The following is a 17,684-nucleotide window of genomic DNA, read 5'->3' on the forward strand; positions in this document are numbered from 1 at the left end:
AATGGCTTTGCAGTGTGTGAATGCCCGTCTTATCCCCCCTTCATGGTTGCTCTCTCCACTCCTGTTTTATGGAGACTCCAGCGGAGCAAAGTGATTCTGGTTGTATGCCACCAAGCTGGACCGCCATGCAGGAATCTCTGGAATTCCCAGACACTGGCTTTTTCCCAGTGCCCTAAAGTGCCAAATGAACAATGACAGCAGCAACATCTTTCTTGAATTGCACAGCATGAACTCAGGGGCCTCTCTCATTCCTCCCTTTCTCCCTCATTGTCAAATCCATCTAAACTCCTTAAGAAGGGACAACAGACTCCATGTTGATGAGAAGCCCTGTGAATTACTTAGGAGTGTTTGCTAAACATACATGCTTTTTTTAAATGTTGGTACCATAGGGAACTGGTAGGCTACCTATTTCAATTGTTTGTTAGGCCTATTAACATTACAATTATCATGTACTTCATGTGGTCAAATAAAAACTCTGCTTATTACTATAAGGCAGTAATTCACATTTAGATTTATCTGGATTAAGTTGTCTTTTCTGATTACCCATCTTGTACAGATTTGATGAAACATTTTTTCAATATTGTTTAGTTTTCAAATGCAAATAAAAACAGGACAGAAAGAGCGTCTCACGTTGGTCTTGCTAGAGGGAAAAAAGTGCCAGTTCTACAGTTTCACTCTGACTGGCACTGAGGTAGTTAATTAACTGTGACACGGTTGGCTTGAGAGGTAGCAAGAATGGGACAAGCGGCTTGAACGCTAGAGCTCAGAGGGCGGTGGAGGAAGAACAAACGCATAGAGCCTAACACCTGCCAGACGGTTTTACTATTTTAAGTGTTAATATTTCCTGGATTTGTCTATGCCTGGATTTGTCATTCCGGAGTTTTCAGAGGACGATGACTTAAATGGAAACGTGAGAGATTTCTAAAGCATCACGTAATTTCCATGCATGTAATTTGAGGAAAAGTGCTCTCTTTTCCTCAACTTTTTGACAACTTGCGAAACCTTACCAAGCAGTGGGTCTACGCGAAGCAGTGGGTCTACGTGAAGCAGTATTACACGTTTACATTGCCTACGGTGATACACATTTTCTACTATTAGTTTGGAGGCAGATTTCAAACGTTATCATTTTCGGAAGGCTAAACAACGCCACAGAATGTGACATCTACTGTCTATCGACGACGCCGACTGAGCATACCTGCATTCCAAGTGAGTTTGTTATTCATTTCTGTTTAGAGCACCTTTTGTCACGGGTAAAGTCCCATTCTTGTCTGCAAAACTAGGCTAGTTACTTTTCTTTCAACCCCATTGTAGTCCATATTGGTCTTTGGCATCTTCAGTCGCAGTTAGAGCATAGGCTACGCTATACTTATAAAGTTTATGTATAACTCATCAAATCTTCATACGTCAGAAATAATTTGTAAATCATACAAAGAAATGTTGTTATAAAAAAGGTGTAAACCTACGTGTACTGCTTTGACAAATGTAGCAAAACCCTTACCATCCTTATAGCGTGTATTTGCCGCTTATGAATGACATGAAGCATCTATAAAACCATTATAAAAATTTTAATAAGGCTTTACTAAGCTTTCAAAGACGGGGTTCAACCTTAGGTTTTGCCCCATCAGCCTCCCTCAACATGATCAAATTATGGCAAATGATACCACATGCGCTGACGTTTCCTCAGTCCCCACATTTTCAAATATGCCCACTTTCCTGATGATGGGGCATTTATTCAATTCTCTATCATCTCATTTTAGCTTTACTGATCTGACTGATAATTCTGGTAGTAAACTAGGCTATGAATTCACTCCCCACATGGCAGGCACACATCCACCTGAGTGATGTTATCTTCATTAAACAAACTCATGAGCAAACTTTTTGAGGACCAGAGATGAGGTTTCAGAATGCACATTATATGTTCCCCTCTTAGTGGGCCTATGTATAATTCATACTCATCCTCCCTGGCAGAAGTGCTTATGAATAATGCATTTTAAGTTAAAAGCACAACACTTTTTGTGACATAGGCTATCTGCCCATACTCAAATAATGTCAGAACAAATTATTATCCTCTTAGCTGGACTATTATTAGTATAGGGCCCCGTCTTATAGTGTTGTTTATGTTGTGTTTAATCTAAGAGATAAATAGGGTCTTTGTTCAGTGTAGGCCTACTAGTTCTTCACAAGTTGTATGGTCCTGTGACCTGTGGTCATGCTGCGAATTGTTCCCTACCTACACACTATTCCCTATGACACTGGTAAGTCTACGCCAGTACCTTATGAACAAATGACATAAAGCTGAAAAACACCAGCAGGGACACTGTAATTTCTGATAAGGAAATAATATAATAAAAACATCTATCTGAATTTACAGCAACAAAAAAATCTGCTACATTTTCTAAGCTGCTCCTTCTATTTTAGTGTGTCAAACAGTGTTCTAGCCTTGTGCTAGGTGTGAGGGCCTCGACAAATACACGAGGAAAAACATGAAAAAGCTCTCAGTAGTTTTCGCTCTTTACAGCCACGGTTGGACATCTATCATTTTAGTGAAATCATGTAATGGTTTTGCATTTTCAATGTGTGGCGGGAAAGGGGGGAAAATAAAGTAATGATAGCTTTAATTGCTCACACGTGCAATCCATGGAAAATGTATCTGAATAGTTCAAATGCAGATTATGGCCCTTAAATATTTACATTGTAGCTACCGCTACAAACATACCATTAACAACACGGTAACCATATTAACACCGTGCACTTTCATATTGCCATGGTTGTTGCACAAATACATTTTCCTCTCATATTCGACATCTGACAATGCAGCAAATGTTAATGTCTCGTTTTAGTAGTACTAGTCAGACATTAGCTTGAAATGCAGCTATAGACAGCTCCTATCAATTCTGAATGTCTATGAGACCTCATTATGTTGTCTTGACAGGTGCTTTAACACTGCACATGTCATAATGCTGGCAGTTGTTCGTTTTTGCCCCTATTTGTGGAATTAACTTGACATTTTTATCACATTGTCGCTTCCAATTTGAATCATTGTGTAAATTAAGCATTGTGAATATTCCATTCTATTTCTCAACATCCCGTGTACAAGTTGGATTCTGCATTATTGGTGCATTTTCTTTGCCCTCAGAAAGTTGTAAATATGCGAAGGTTAGGTAAATGCTTGAAAGTCAGGTTTGAAAACATGAAAGAAATCATATGTTAGGTGTATTGGAATATAGAATGAATTATGGAATTTGAGTTTGAAGTGAAAAGATTATGGGAGTGCAAAGGGGTATTAAATAAATTGAGTGTAGGATTATGAAATGTCTCTCTGCAGCTTTTAAAATGCATTATTTTCATAACCAGAATTTAAAATAATCCATCTCTGTATGGTCATTAATGTCTCTTGTTAATATGCACTTCTATGAACGTTTTCCTCTTATCTGAATAGCAAACTCTTACTTTTGGTTAGCATGTCTCTCTGTATAGTCTATACTCCAATCGCTCATGTTGAGCCTTGCTTGACTCAAAGCCATTCTGTTTCCTGAAACTTTATCTCCCCTTCTGTTTGAAATAGAAACAGGCTATGTGTAGGTTCTCATACTCCAGTGTAGGTTCATTTTATTTAGCAAAACCACCTATCCAACTTTGACTTATCGTTGAGTCCTGGCACAGTCGCCTGGCAATGGTTGGTTGAAACATTGTGAGCGACAATTTTCATTGCTACTATGTTTATGGCCAGCTCCTAAGTCATGTTTGTCCAACTGCAAAATATCTCTATTTTTATTTGACAGTTTTACCTTTTACCTTTAACTTTTATCTTAGTGTTTATCTTAGCTCTTCAAAAGAGATTGCCATAACATCTCCAAGAATCCCTGCGGATTAGATAGGCAGGTGAGAGTGTAAGGAGAAAGAAAGAGAAAAGCTATCTGTCTGACATTTTGCAATAAATAGTAGAAATATATTTTGACTTGTGTAATTTACTGTCGCACCTGATGTATATTTGTGGCATTATGCTTTTAATTATGCTAGGTTACCTGACACCCCGGCAGGTTAGAATGTTGGGCCAGTAACCGAAAGGTTGCTAGATCAAATCCCTGAGCCGTCAAGGTAAAAATCTGTCGTTCTTCCCCTGAACAAGGCAGTTAACCCACTGTTCCTAGGCTGTCATTGTAAATACGAATTTGTTCTTAACTGACTTGCCAAGGTAAATAAAGGTAAAATATATATATATATATATATATAAACATATATATATAAACATATATATATTTAAACATATATATATTTAAACATATATTTAAACATTTCAGTTTAGGGGGAATCTCAGCATTCACAAACTTTATTGCAGGGATAAAACATTGGTAGGTTTACTGGGACATATTTATCCCTACTTTGCAAACCTTGGCAAAACGATTTGTTTCATTTTTGTACTGTATGTAAATCATTTTGTGTTGCGTGTATGAAGGTGCTATACTAAGGAAGTTGTTATTATAGTTAGTAACACTTTACATAAAGTAGAGAGGTATAATGCTGTATTACTTGTTATAACCACGTATAAGCCTTTATAATGTCTTATTATAAGAAGGACTCTATAAAATCTGCCATGCGGAGAACGCGGATGGAATCACGGAATCCATACATTAAAACGGAATTCAACACTAATCAAAAATGTATTAAACTTAGTAGGAAATAAACTAAATATTTGTATTGAAAATGTGTTAATTTGGCCAAGTATATCATAAAGCATGAACCGAATGCATCAGTGATTCGTATTTCCTGCAACTTTCTGTAAGAGGCAATGATAATTCCCCCTCTGTGTGTATGTGCGGTGGGTGCGAGTCTACCCCTTTGTGCAGCCGTTAGAGATGATGCTAATGAAAGTCTTCTGGTAGATGGAAAGGCTTTCTCAAAAACCTTGTAAATTAATTGTTAACTACAAAGTAGCCTATGCTTACATGGCAGATTGATATCATGATTATCCAGTGGGTATTTGTTTCGCAAACTCTACCATCACATGTGTGCTACAAAAACACAGCTAAACAACAGCCTCTTGCTAGGTGCACACTGGAATTAAAGGGTAACTAGACCCAAAAATCAACATTTCAACAACAAAAATCCCAGACCTCAAAAGTGGTCTCCTGATGTAGTTTAAGCATTGTTGTCGACTTAGAAGGTGTAATTTTGAGAGCAAAAACCTGAAGGAAAAAAAACGGGAACCTGGAAAAACTAAACGGTGAAACTGGAACATGGGGAAAACAAAACGGAATCAAGCAACAAATAAAACAGATTTTATAAGGCCCTATACATGTATAATGTAACGGGCGTCGTAAGGATTAGACCAAGGTGCAGCGGGAACGTGTATACTCATCTTCTTTATTAAATCAAAAGAAGGAAAAACAAACAAATCACGTATACAAAACAACGAACGACACTAAACAGTCCTGTCAGGTGCACAGACACAAAACAGGAAACAACTACCCACAAACCCCCATAGCACAAACACCCCTATACATAGGACCTTCAATCAGAGGCAACGAGGAACAGCTGCCTCCAATTGAAGGTCAACCAACAAACCCTAAACATAGAAGTAGAAAACTAGACTGAACATAGAAAAACACTAACCTAGAACATAGACCAAAAACCCCGCAACACTCTAAACAAACACCCCTCTTACGTAAGTACGTAGCCCAACAAACCCCGAACCACATAAAACAAACACCCTCTGCCACGTCCTGACCAAACTACAATAACAAATATCCCCTTTACTGGTCAGGACGTGACATATAAGGCTTATAATATGCCTCTCTATGTTGCAGATTTGCAACTAAGTACACTAATTGAAGGTAGACTCAATGATATGACATAGATGCAGAAAGTAAACAGCATAGGCTCAACTTCTCCGCTGTTTTGGTGCCCTGGCTACGACGCTGTGAACAGCGTGAAGCAATTCCGTGCACATGCGCAGATACTGTGGGTGACTGTGTGAGAGCGAAGTCTTGCATCTCTCTCATCTCAATATCTGTGGTGCTGCTCTTGGCAACATCATTTCGCTGAGTCTACCTTTAAATGTTCCATCTTGACGTTTGATGTAGGGTAACAACTGGAGGTGATCCACAGTGTATCAGAAGCCAACCACAAAGCTGGTGTCATGTAGATATATGTTCAGATAGGGACCTGGCTATGGTTCGTCATCACTTTCCCTGACAATCTCCCTGCCTTAAATTTGTCATCAAGGATTTGGGGCATTCAAGCAGTTGCCAGGCTCCAACTCACCACAAATACAACTGGTCTCTTGAGACGGTTGTCATGACAGCCTCAGTGAGTTTTGCTGGGGTCAAATGAGGGCCAGCCTGGGCCCTAGAGGTTAAGAGGAGGGGGAAGGGGGGAAGAGAGTGATTGTTGGGTATACCAGTGAGTGTGGCAGACTTAAAATATATAGGCCCGCTAATGTTGTTGCCATATTTAATTTTATGAGCAGTACCATGGTTAAATACATTCTCAAATGTTTTTGTCGTTTTTGTCCTGGGGTTTCTTTTTCCCCAAATGATTTTGTGACTAAACACAATACCCTAGATGTACTAGGCTGTATGATGCAGGAAGAGAATTGCAGAACCTGGCATGTTCTTTGCATTACTCCGGACAGCACTCTTTTTCAATCCTTGAAGTTTACCTCACCACATCAAAGACAATGTGGCACTCCATGAAAAAGACAAGTAGCTCTCAGGTGAGCAAGGGGCAGAGTTCTCTTTTATTATCAATGTCAGCCCACTGACAGTCAGAGATAGTATCAGACTGATTATATACTATTTATACCATATAAATATTGTATACTGCCAGCCACACAGCACTTGTGCCTGTCACCAGGACTTCAAAAGCAGAAGCACCTGACTTGACTTTAGAATGTTATCCCCCTCCCTCTCCCCTCCCTACCATCCTTCCTAAATCTGGTGCCACTTTTACAGGGAAAGGCACAATACAGGGGGCGTCAATGACAGCAGGCAAGGGGAGCTAATCCATGCAGCTGTCAGCCCGCGGGGTATTAAGCCTCCATTCTGAAGATTCTTGGCCTCCTGCCAGAGGTAGAGACAGTCTTTTTCAGACAGGCATGGAGTATAGGCATGGAGGGCCTGGTGCTAGGCCTCTGTATCCACTGTACTCAAACTGAAGTAAATTCTTTGAACCCAATGCACCATTCTTCAAGCCTTTTACTGAGTGAAGATGTAGCCAGCGACTGTGTAAATCTAGAGAGCCATTGATCATGTCTGGTGTCCCTGGGCCTCACTTTGATTGGGTCACTTGTTCACTGGTCTCTTGCCCCGTAGACTCAAGCTCTTGTGGACTTGGATACTATGTACTGTTGTTTTAGAGTTCAGTGTTACATTTTCTATGTTCTGATTTGAATAAAGAATGTTCTATTGAACATAGAATTCTGGATGTGCAGTGCAGCCTTGACTGTACTTGACTGTAATGTGTGTGAAATCTATATCTAAACACAGCAACCTTTCTGAAGGTCTGTTAAGCCAGGATTTGGGTCTGGCAAAAACAAACATGCATGTAAAAAATAAAACAAATAAAAAGATGTTCTGTCATATGCCAATCCAATGCTGGAAAACAGCTGTAGGGTATAAATAGTAGGGAAAGAAGTTTTAGTAATTGCAAAGGAATCCAGTGTTTATTGTGTAAATCAAAAGAGTAAGCCCATTTGAAACAGGTGTTGGAATGTGACAGGAGGGTGTCCATAGATCGCCCTCTCTTTTTTTGCAAAATAGCTCTCTAATGCTCCATCGCTCATTTTGTACCATTACAGCACACATGACCTCCACTTTGAGGGAATGAGTTCTGGGGGGCTGGATTACCAACAGAGACATGAAAGGGAGGAACGATGGACTGCATAAATGTGGGGTGACGCAAATGCTCCCCTTTTGTGCTATCACATAAGGGGGAGGGCAGGGGGCATCCATGTGTTGTCCCCTTGCCCTCACTGTCCTTCTAGATTCAGGGAAACAGCAATGTTTGCCAACATTGTTTGAGACTATCTTTGGAGCTCTTTCGATTTTTAGTTGACGCAAACAAAAGCAGATGCAAATGTATCTTCTAAATGTCTTTTTTGTTGTTGCTGCCAGTAGTCTTGTAGCCAGACACCGTAATCTTGTGGATATCATTTTGTCAAAGAGTGGGCTTGGGTGAAGTGGAACAAGTATATGCTAGCTAACACATATAGCTCTGGTTACACCTGAATGACAGGTGACATTTCATGGACTATGACTTAGCTAGCTAGCTAGTATGTTCAGTCATCGTTTTTCTAATGTAGCATTTCTGAAACACTTCAATTGTGTTGATGCCAGCAGCTACCAAGCTTTTTGTTGTAGTTGAAAATATAGGCAACTCATTCCTTAAATTCACTGAGTTTGCCAAGTGTGACACTTCCCTTGTGAAATAGCCTAGAAATGAAGGCTATGCTGCCAGTAACACTTTGAAGGAAACTGGATCCTTTCAAATGTTTGTAGTTATTTCTTCTCGAAAAGTAACAAATTAGTTTCAAATTGAAGTTCAGTCAGTCCGTCTCTCACCCACTACTTGTCCTGAGTCTTGTGCTTGCTGACAGGCCTATTGTGGAGCTACAGGAGACATGGTCATGGTCGTGGAAGTGTAGTAGTTCAAAGAGGAGCAGATAAGACAGCGGGAGCTTAACAGCCTTTGAAGGGAGGTGCTGAATCCAGTATTTAGACGCGCAGGAGCTTAACGGTCAACTCCAAAGTTCATCACTTGGCCTGGATTACACATTGGACCCTAGACCTGTGTGGAGGGAGCCTGGTTACAGCTGCTACTGGAGAGGAGCCACAACACACCCACTGTAGGACCCTCCGGACAGACCATAGCACTTTCCTCTCCTCAAACACACAATTGGGTTCTAGAACACTGGGCTCTTGATTTAGGCAATGATGTCATAACACATGAAGCCAAAAGTGACAAAAGAGACATCAGATTAACAGGAGACACTCCCTACAAACATAATATGCTATGTATGCATGGTGTCATGGTTCACCAAACAGACTGTTCTTGTGACGCGTCAGAAATAGGAATCATGATTGATTAAAAGTCTCAGGACCACGGCACAGGTGCATCCGCAAGTGGAGTGGAGGCATTGACAGTCTGTGAATGAAATATTTCTGCTGTGAGTCGGAGGCCCTCTGACTGGCCAAGCATTTGTCCCCTGAGCGAGGATGAAACATGCTGTACCCTCCACAGAATTAAATAGGTGTTGACACGTGCTGATACTGAAACAGACCAAGGGAGAACAGGCAGGGAGGCACAGGTCAGTCACTCCACACAGTAATGTTGTACGGATCCTGATTGGTGATACAGCATTGTATTAGAAGAAGTTTCACAGGGGTATTTGTTTGACTTTCATTATCCTATGATATATATGGCATGTGCTGTTGCCATTCTGGAGATAGAGAGAGAACGAGACAGACAGAAAGACAGAGAGAGAAACCCACCTGGTGTTGGGGAGATGGCGCTAACAGCAAGGGTTGGGCTTAGGTAAATAATGATTAGGTTTTCGGCAGACGATGTGGAAACATGACCCCCATTGACCCGTGCTGGCAGTCTCCGTCCCTCCTGGGGCCGCCCTCCAAGCCTGTCGCAGCTTTCTTTCCAAGAGGCCGTGCTAATGAGCTCTCACGTTGACAGCCCTGTCCCCGATCGGCGCGTGTGGAGAGGTGCTGCATGGGGACGACCACTCGGACCAACATCAGGGACTAATTGTTGGCCAAGCTAGCGGGCCCAGTCATAGAGATAAAACACTCGTTTTGTATGGCTAGTTTTATCTCTGTGGTCCCTGTACTGTTGGAGATGCAGTATGCATGGTGATATACACAAGCCTCTCGTGGGAACCTCTTTCCTTTTCCCCTGTGACCATGTGCCCTAGAAAACCATATGCAATCTGTCACTTCAACCAGCTCCTAATCTGCACTTCAAATCTGCAGGAAGGATTCAAACAGCCTTATGACCCACCCATTTTATGCCTTTATATTTTTCCGTCCATATCCACAGCTTTCCAGCCAGGAAAGTGCCTTTAGGAAAAAACAACCTCCATAAACCTATCGGTTATACGAAACAAATAAAACCAAGATCAGGAGGATTACTATGAATGTTGGCTTTTGGAAATGTATCACCATCTTTTATGGACACTAAACCCTCAAAGTCCTGGGTAAACTTCTGCCCTCTTTAGTCTTCGTTTGTATACTAGTGCATTCTGGGTCAAATTACAGTTTGTATACTTAGTGCATTCTGGGTAAAATTACAGTTTGTATACTTAGTGGATTCTGGGTCAAATTACAGTTGTCCAGATGTAGAATGATGAGAGTATGCACAATCAGGGAGCAGGCTGCAAATTAGAAACTCAAGTACAGTACTCTATTATCTCTGGTTATACCAAAGTGAAGGCCATTGATTAAAAAGAAAATGCTTGAGACAAATAGAAATCAATTTGATATGACTTATTCAATACATTCATGCCTCAAGGAAAGCCATGTATGTTGGTGAATTCCTGTGCCGTTGCAACATCAATTTATTGTGTAACTGTTAGTGATTAATGTAATCATTATACAGTATGCTAAGATCCAGGATTAGCCCTCAAGTATAGCCTGTCTCTGTTTTTTTATGGGACAATAATGGTGTGAAAAGTTGTATCAGCTGTGGCAGGTTTTCAGGCCCCAACATGTTTTCTCTAGGGTGCAGCACACAGCTCTTTCTGCACTACTTTAATGAGTCTGATTGCATCGTGAGATGTGGACAGACAGTAGTGTGTGAGATAGATGTTGATATGTTTTCAGGAGCCATGGCCACACTTCTGTCGGCTTAAACCTATGACAGGTTGGATTACGGGGTCAAGAATTTTGTTGCAACGCCAACATGGCGGATTCACTTAATCAACTAACGTTGAAGAATCATATTTTTTTTTGGGTACATTTTTGAGACAAATATTTTTGGGACTGAAATGGAGTCTCTGACAAAATAAACATGTACAACTTTGCTTGAAAAGTCTGTACTAGCTTGTTTAATTTCATTCCTCTTTCATTGAGTTCCGTATGAGGGATCCTTTGATGCATTCCTTTGTTTGTCTCGTTCTGTGGATCTGTGCATTCCTTATCGCAATTGTGGTTTGCGTTGCTAGGACCACCCCATCTAGACTTCTAATGTGAACTGTTAGTCATTTGGAACTAACTCCAGAATACGGCTGTGAACCCCACATTATTTCCATGGACTTTTCACCACAGGTCATTGCATTGCCTATGAAGCGACCACATCTGACCACACAGGAGCATCTATGACATCATAAGCAGAGCTAGTGCTCCATTGTCCATTATGATGTTCCCTGTGTCTAGAAATGACTGTTCTGTTGAAAATGTTTCACCTATCTTTGCTCCGTGATATACTCCTTCTGCTATCCAGTCACTTGAAAGACTGAATGCCCTTTGCAAGCCACTGCTGGCAATTTTGCTGGTTTCACGGAAACAACATTTATTTTTGAGGAGAATTTCACTACGCTACAACCCAAAACTGAGGTTTAGCTAGCTTCTCGTTGTTTGTCTTCAAGCTTACACTTGGCAGAGGAATTGAGGCAGTGGAAAGGAACTTGATGGCTTTTTGTTGTTTATCTACTGTGGACACAGGTCCAAATTCATGACTCAAACGTGAAAATCCTACCTTTTTTGTGTGATTTGTTTTGCTCTCCAACATGTTTTGTGTCCATTCCCTCTCTCATCCCACTCTCTTGCTTTCTCTCTCTCTCTCCCTCTCTCTTTTACTCTTTTTTTATTTCCTCCTCCCATCCCCCTGTTATGTGGCATGGATACGCTTGTACAGTCTGGCACATCTCATTAGATCTATGCACTAGTCCTCAGGTCGAATAGATCAGTTGTAAAACATGCAGAACCAGCAATAGCTAATTGCAAATAGTACAGTAAGAACCAATGTTTCATGAATATGCTTGAACCAGGTTGGACTTTAGAGAGAGTAAACACACTCAAGTACTTAGTACCCTGCTCTTCTTTTCCTCTGAGGTTCTAGTAGTAACCATATTTTTTGTGCATTCTTCATAAAGAGTTGTTTTTTTCCTACCCTGCGACCATGTATCTGACCATCCAGATCTCCTCTTATCTTCAGCAGTTCAACCTATTTGAGAGTATGGTCTGTTTGCATTGGCGAGGCCCATGCTTCTGTCTCCACTCTCCAATGTGCAGGTGGAACTTCCTCTTAGACCAAGGCTCTCTCTGGGATGATAATAACATGCTCTCAGTCACCTGTGGCTTGTGATTAGAGGCTAACATGCTATATGCAGACTCAGACTCCTCCACAACACCCTGTCATGCGAGCTCATTGGGATGATTTATGTAATGCTTTTCTGATATTTAAAAAAGGCCACAATTCTTAGGATATATACTATATATACACACTATCGTTCAAAAGTTTGGGGTCACTTAGAAATGTCGGTGTTTTTGAAAGAAAAGCCAATGTTTTGTCCATTAAAATAACATCAAATTGATCAGAAATATAGTGTAGACATTGTTAATGTTGTAAATGACTACTGTAGCTGGAAACAGCAGATTTTTAATGCAATATCTACATAGGCGTACAGAGGCCCATTATCAGCAACCATCACTCCTGTGTTCCAATGGCACGTTGTGTTAGCTAATCCAAGTTTATCATTTGAAAAGGCTAATTGATCATTAGAAAACCCTTTTGCAATTATGTTAGCACAGCTGAAAACGGTTGTCCTGATTAAAGAAGCAATAAAACTGGCCTTCTTTAGACTAGTTGAGTATCTGGAGCTTCAGCATTTGTGGGTTCAATTACAGGCTCAAAATGGCCAGAAACAAAGACCTCTCTTCTGAAACTCGTCAGTCTATTCTTGTTCTGAGAAATGAAGGCTATTCCATACAAGAAATTGCCAAGAAACTGCAGATCTTGTACAACGCTGTGTACTACTCCCTTCACAGAACAGCGCAAACTGGCTCTAACCGGAATAGAAAGAGGAGTGGGAGGCCCCGGTGCACAACTGAGCAAGAGGACAAGTACATTAAAGTGTCTAGTTTGAGAAACAGGTGCCTCACAAGTCCTCAACTGGCAGCTTCATTAAATAGTACCTGCAAAACACCAGTCTCAACGTCAACAGTGAAGAGGTGACTCCGGGATGCTGGCCTTCTAGGCAGAGTTGCAAAGAAAAAGCCATATCTCAGACTGGCCAATAAAAATAAAATATTAAGATGGGCAAAAGAACACAGACCCTGGACAGAGGAACGCTGCCTAGAAGACCAGCATCCCGGAGTCGCCTCTTCACTGTTGAGTGTTGGTCCCATGTTTCATGAGCTGAAATAAAACATCCCAGAAATGTTCAATACTCACAAAATGTGAATTCTCTCAAATTTTATGAACAAATGTATTTACATGTCACGACTTCCGCCAAAGTTGGCCCCTCTCCTTGTTCATTCGGCGGTCGACGTCACCGACCTTCTAGCCATCGCCGATCCACTTTTCATTTTCCATTGGTTTTGTCTTGTCTCCATCACACCTGGTTCCAATTCCATCAATTACATGTTGTGTATTTAACCCTCTGTTCCCCCCCATGTCCTTGTCCGTAATTGTTTGTTGTAGTGCTTGTGCACGGTATGCTGGCTATTAGCGGGTTTTGTTTGACCCATTTATTGTATTTGTTCTGTTGACGGTGGTTTATGGTTATTAAACACAACCGTTGTAAATCAGTTTCCGCTCTCCTGCGCCTGACTTCTCTGCTGCCAGTAGCATCGCATTACATTTCATCCCTGTTAGTGAAGATTTTCTCCTTTGAGAAAATAACCCATCCACCTGACAGGTGTGGCATAGAAGCTGATAGAAGCTGATTAAGAAACTGATTAAATAGCACGGTCATTACACAGGTGCACCTTGTGCTGGGGACAATAAAAGGCTACCCAAAAATGTGCAGTTTTGTCACACAACACAATGCCACAGATGTCTCAAGTTATGAGGGCGCGTGCAATTGGCATGCTGACTGCAGGAATGTCTACCAGAGCTTTGCCATAGAATTGAATGTTAATTTCTCTACCATAAGCTGCCTCCAACGTCGCTTTAGAGAATTTGGCAGTACGTCCAACTGGCCTCACAACCGCAGACCACGTGTAACCATGCCAGCCCAGGACTTCCCCATCCAGCTTCTTCACCTGTGGGCTGAGGAGTATTTCTGTCTGTAATAAAGCTCTTTTGTGGGGGAAAACTAATTCTGAATGGCTGCACCCCTGCCCAGTCATGTGAAATCCATAGATTAGGACTTAATGAATTTATTTCAATTGACTGATTTCCTTTTGTGAACTGTAACTCAGTTAAATATTTGAAATTGTTGCATGTTGCTTTTATATTTTTGTTCAGTATAGCTTAATACGATTCACATATAGCTGATAATTATGAAGTTACAAGCTTGCTTTTTTTATGTAGGTATCTTGTTTTGTCTTTATTGGTCAAAGGTAATGCAGTAGCATGGGAGTGGGCAGTGCTTCTCAAATGTACATTTTTATGTGTTCTCCACAATCTTGTCCTCACAAGAGCGTACTCAAGAGAACGTCCTCGGAGAACGAACTCGGAGCAGAGAGTGTGGAGCACAGTAGTATGTAGATTGAGAAACATCCAATGTGTCATGTTCAAAGGCAGCCTAATGTCCTGATACCCTCCGGGACCATACAGAAGCAACAGACTGTGGAGAATGTTGCTGAGCAAGTCAAGCAGAGGCCCCACTGCTCTCATATTCACCATAACAGCAAGCATATAATGGAGCCTATTATTATGACTTAATTAAACAGTATTATGATAATGTAAGACTTGGGGCTCAACTCAGTCAAACTAGCAGTGAGGTGATTACGCACTAGCTCTTTTTCCCGTGGTGGAATAAAATTATGGTTTTGGTACTGTAAAAAAATACTACTGTACTACTACTGCATTACTACTACTGCTGCTACTACTACTGCTGCTACTACTACTACTACTACTACTTCTGCTACTGCTGCTGCTGCTGCTGCTTCTGCTGTTGCTGCTACTACTACTACTACTACTACTACTACTACTACTACTGCTACTATTACTGTGGTAATTTTGTTGGATAAGTATGGATGTAAGCATGTTGACAGAGAAAAGCAATATTATCATTTAGGGCTGTGATGATACCAGTATTGCAATATTTTTTCCATGGCCAAAATAAAAACACGAAGCAGACGAAACGCTTTGGTCCTTTAAAAATCTGCTGTATGTAAAATATTTTGTGCTATAATGTGACTCTGGATGACAACATAATGATGTTTGTTTCCAACGAACAGCTAAAAGCAGCAAGTAGCCGTGTTGTGTAAGCGATCGCCCTACTGGGTGACTACGAATGGTGGCTGTTTGCGTCAATTCAACATGTAGAATCGTCGTGACATGTTGTCTGATATTCTGGTCAGAGGCGATAGGACGGCCACACGCTCCTTTTAACCCTTCTTCTTTGTGGTGTGTCTGAGGTTAGGCGAAGGTGTTTATGTTCCGGTTATGATAACCCGTCATTAACCTTGGGTATATGTGTGGAAAATACAGTACAGCACCCACACCCTAACTTAAACAGACCTGATTTACATTAGATTTCGAAGCCTAGTGAGTAAGTGAGTGTGATCCTTATTGGTGGTTCTCTTGCTTTTAGACAGTCTCTTACTAAAGGAGTTTAAGATTTAAAGCAAGACAATGTGACTGGGATTTGTATTAGCTGCCAGGATTTGGCTGCAGTGTTTAAGAACTCTCAGTCTCGGAGTGCATACTTTCCTAATCTCCTTTGGAGTGTGTCACTCCCGGGAAGTCCTTGTTGCTCCACTCTCACACAGTCTTTTTTACTCCACCACTGTCCCAGTGACAGAGGAAGGGCACACAGGTCAAATAGAGATGGTCACTTTGTGCTGCTCCCTGGCTATTTGAGACCCAAGCTATTTCACAATAACCCAGTCATAGGAACGGGAACAAGACATTGTCCCAAACTGAATCATGTGGACAAGGTTGTGTTCTCTGTCTATGGCTTCTCTGTCTTGTTGTCATTGATTGTTATCCGATTTATCTGGGTGTCCCTGTTATAAAGAAGCCTCTGAATGTGGAGGACTTGATGAGGCTTCCTACAAAGTCATACAATTCAATGATTCGTTAATTGACAATTTCTCAGTATGTTAAATAGGATAGTTTTCTTAGTGTCAGCTTCCCAGACACAGTATTAGGCCTTGTCCTAACTAAAAAAGCACATCTATTGAAAGTGCTTCTCTATTGAAACATCTCTATTGAAATACTAGGTTTAATCTGTGTCAGGCAAACTGGCACCTAATATTTACTAGTACCCAACGTTTCTGCATCAGTTTGTAGTTGATTGTGCGCACTCTTTTGTTGTCCTGTTATTGATAGTGTTCCTGAAATGGGAATTTGTAGCGATTGACATGGTAATGATATCTCTCAGTAATGAGGTATTTTTATTCTTAACTCTGGTTCTGACAAAGAAAGCTCTGATGCTCACTGACCTGCAAACAGATTATTACAAGGGTCAAGGTGATTTCAGTGTCAGAAGACTGGAAGCTAATTTAAAACGTATCATCTGCTTTTTAACTTCTCAAATCTACTCTTTTCTGTGCAAGGGATGTTGCATTGGATGTGGAACTCTCTCTAAATGGCAGCAAATTATATGATGGTTTTAAGTGACATTCAGTTAATCTGTAATGCTTTTCCCTTTCCCCTTTGTAGGACTCCAAAGGTTAACGCTGCTGTCATTGCTATGGAGACCACCCAAGCCCTCCTCTTCTTTCTCCTGAGTTTATGTGTCTACAGTTGCCATGCCGACGCTCGGACTGCTCCCAGAGTGCATTTGTCTTACAAAGGTGAGCCTTACTTGTTTTCAGTGAGTGTTCACTTGACAGATATCGTTTGGGATATTCTTAGTGGGAAGATTTACCATCGCTTTAGTGAAATTCAGTGTAAATGAAATAAAAAGCTCTTTAAACTTCTAAACAGCCACATCTTTTCTTTCAAAGTAAAACAGATCTGGAGCTTAACTTAATAACTTTTTGTGGACTGCCTAAAGTTAATGCTGGTAAATGTATACACATTGGCGCTTTAAGGCTGATATTATAATAATTATCCAACAGCAATATTCCCCATCACTTAAGATAATTTGTCAGTGCATTTAACTATGACATTTTTGTTTTATGTGAAAGACATCAAAGTTGGGATCTTGAGAGCGACTTTTTCAATATAATACATATTTCACTTTATACACCAAAAAACAATGATAAAACGAAAGCAGGCACCCTTTGAACACAATAGTAATTTAGAAACGCAAAAGCTGACTGGCATTTTGACCCAAGAGCAAAAGGACACTTTCCCTCGATACTGACAATAAGATTCTTTCTCATCAAAAATACCTCAAAAATACCTGGCTGTGTCTCTGTGGAGCTCTGTGTCTGAATGTGCTATATGTAACTCAAACGGACACAGCTTGCCACCCTCTGTACAGGGGAGGGAGTACAGGATCTGTTGGCCCTCTGTACAGGGGAGGGAGTACAGGATCTGTTGGCCCTCTGTACAGGGGAGGGGGTACAGGATCTGTTGGCCCTCTGTACAGGGGAGGGGGTACAGGATCTGTT

General features: G+C 41.0%; 1 protein-coding gene across 1 annotated transcript in view; it reads left to right on the forward strand.

Annotated features, from left to right (window-relative positions):
• Positions 1-717: 717 nt before the first annotated feature.
• Positions 718-17,684, forward strand: part of LOC106566829 (semaphorin-3F) — a 42,585-nt gene continuing 25,618 nt past the window's right edge. The window contains exons 1-2 of the mRNA XM_082959960.1: positions 718-1,206; positions 16,786-16,919. Of these exons, the coding sequence (XP_082816086.1) occupies positions 16,817-16,919 (103 nt within the window). The 5' untranslated portion in view covers positions 718-1,206; positions 16,786-16,816. The remainder of the gene's footprint in view (positions 1,207-16,785; positions 16,920-17,684) is intronic.

Source organism: Salmo salar, chromosome 13, assembly GCF_965601325.2.
Source record: "Salmo salar chromosome 13, fSalSal1, whole genome shotgun sequence".
Classification (NCBI taxonomy): Eukaryota; Metazoa; Chordata; class Actinopteri; order Salmoniformes; family Salmonidae; genus Salmo; species Salmo salar.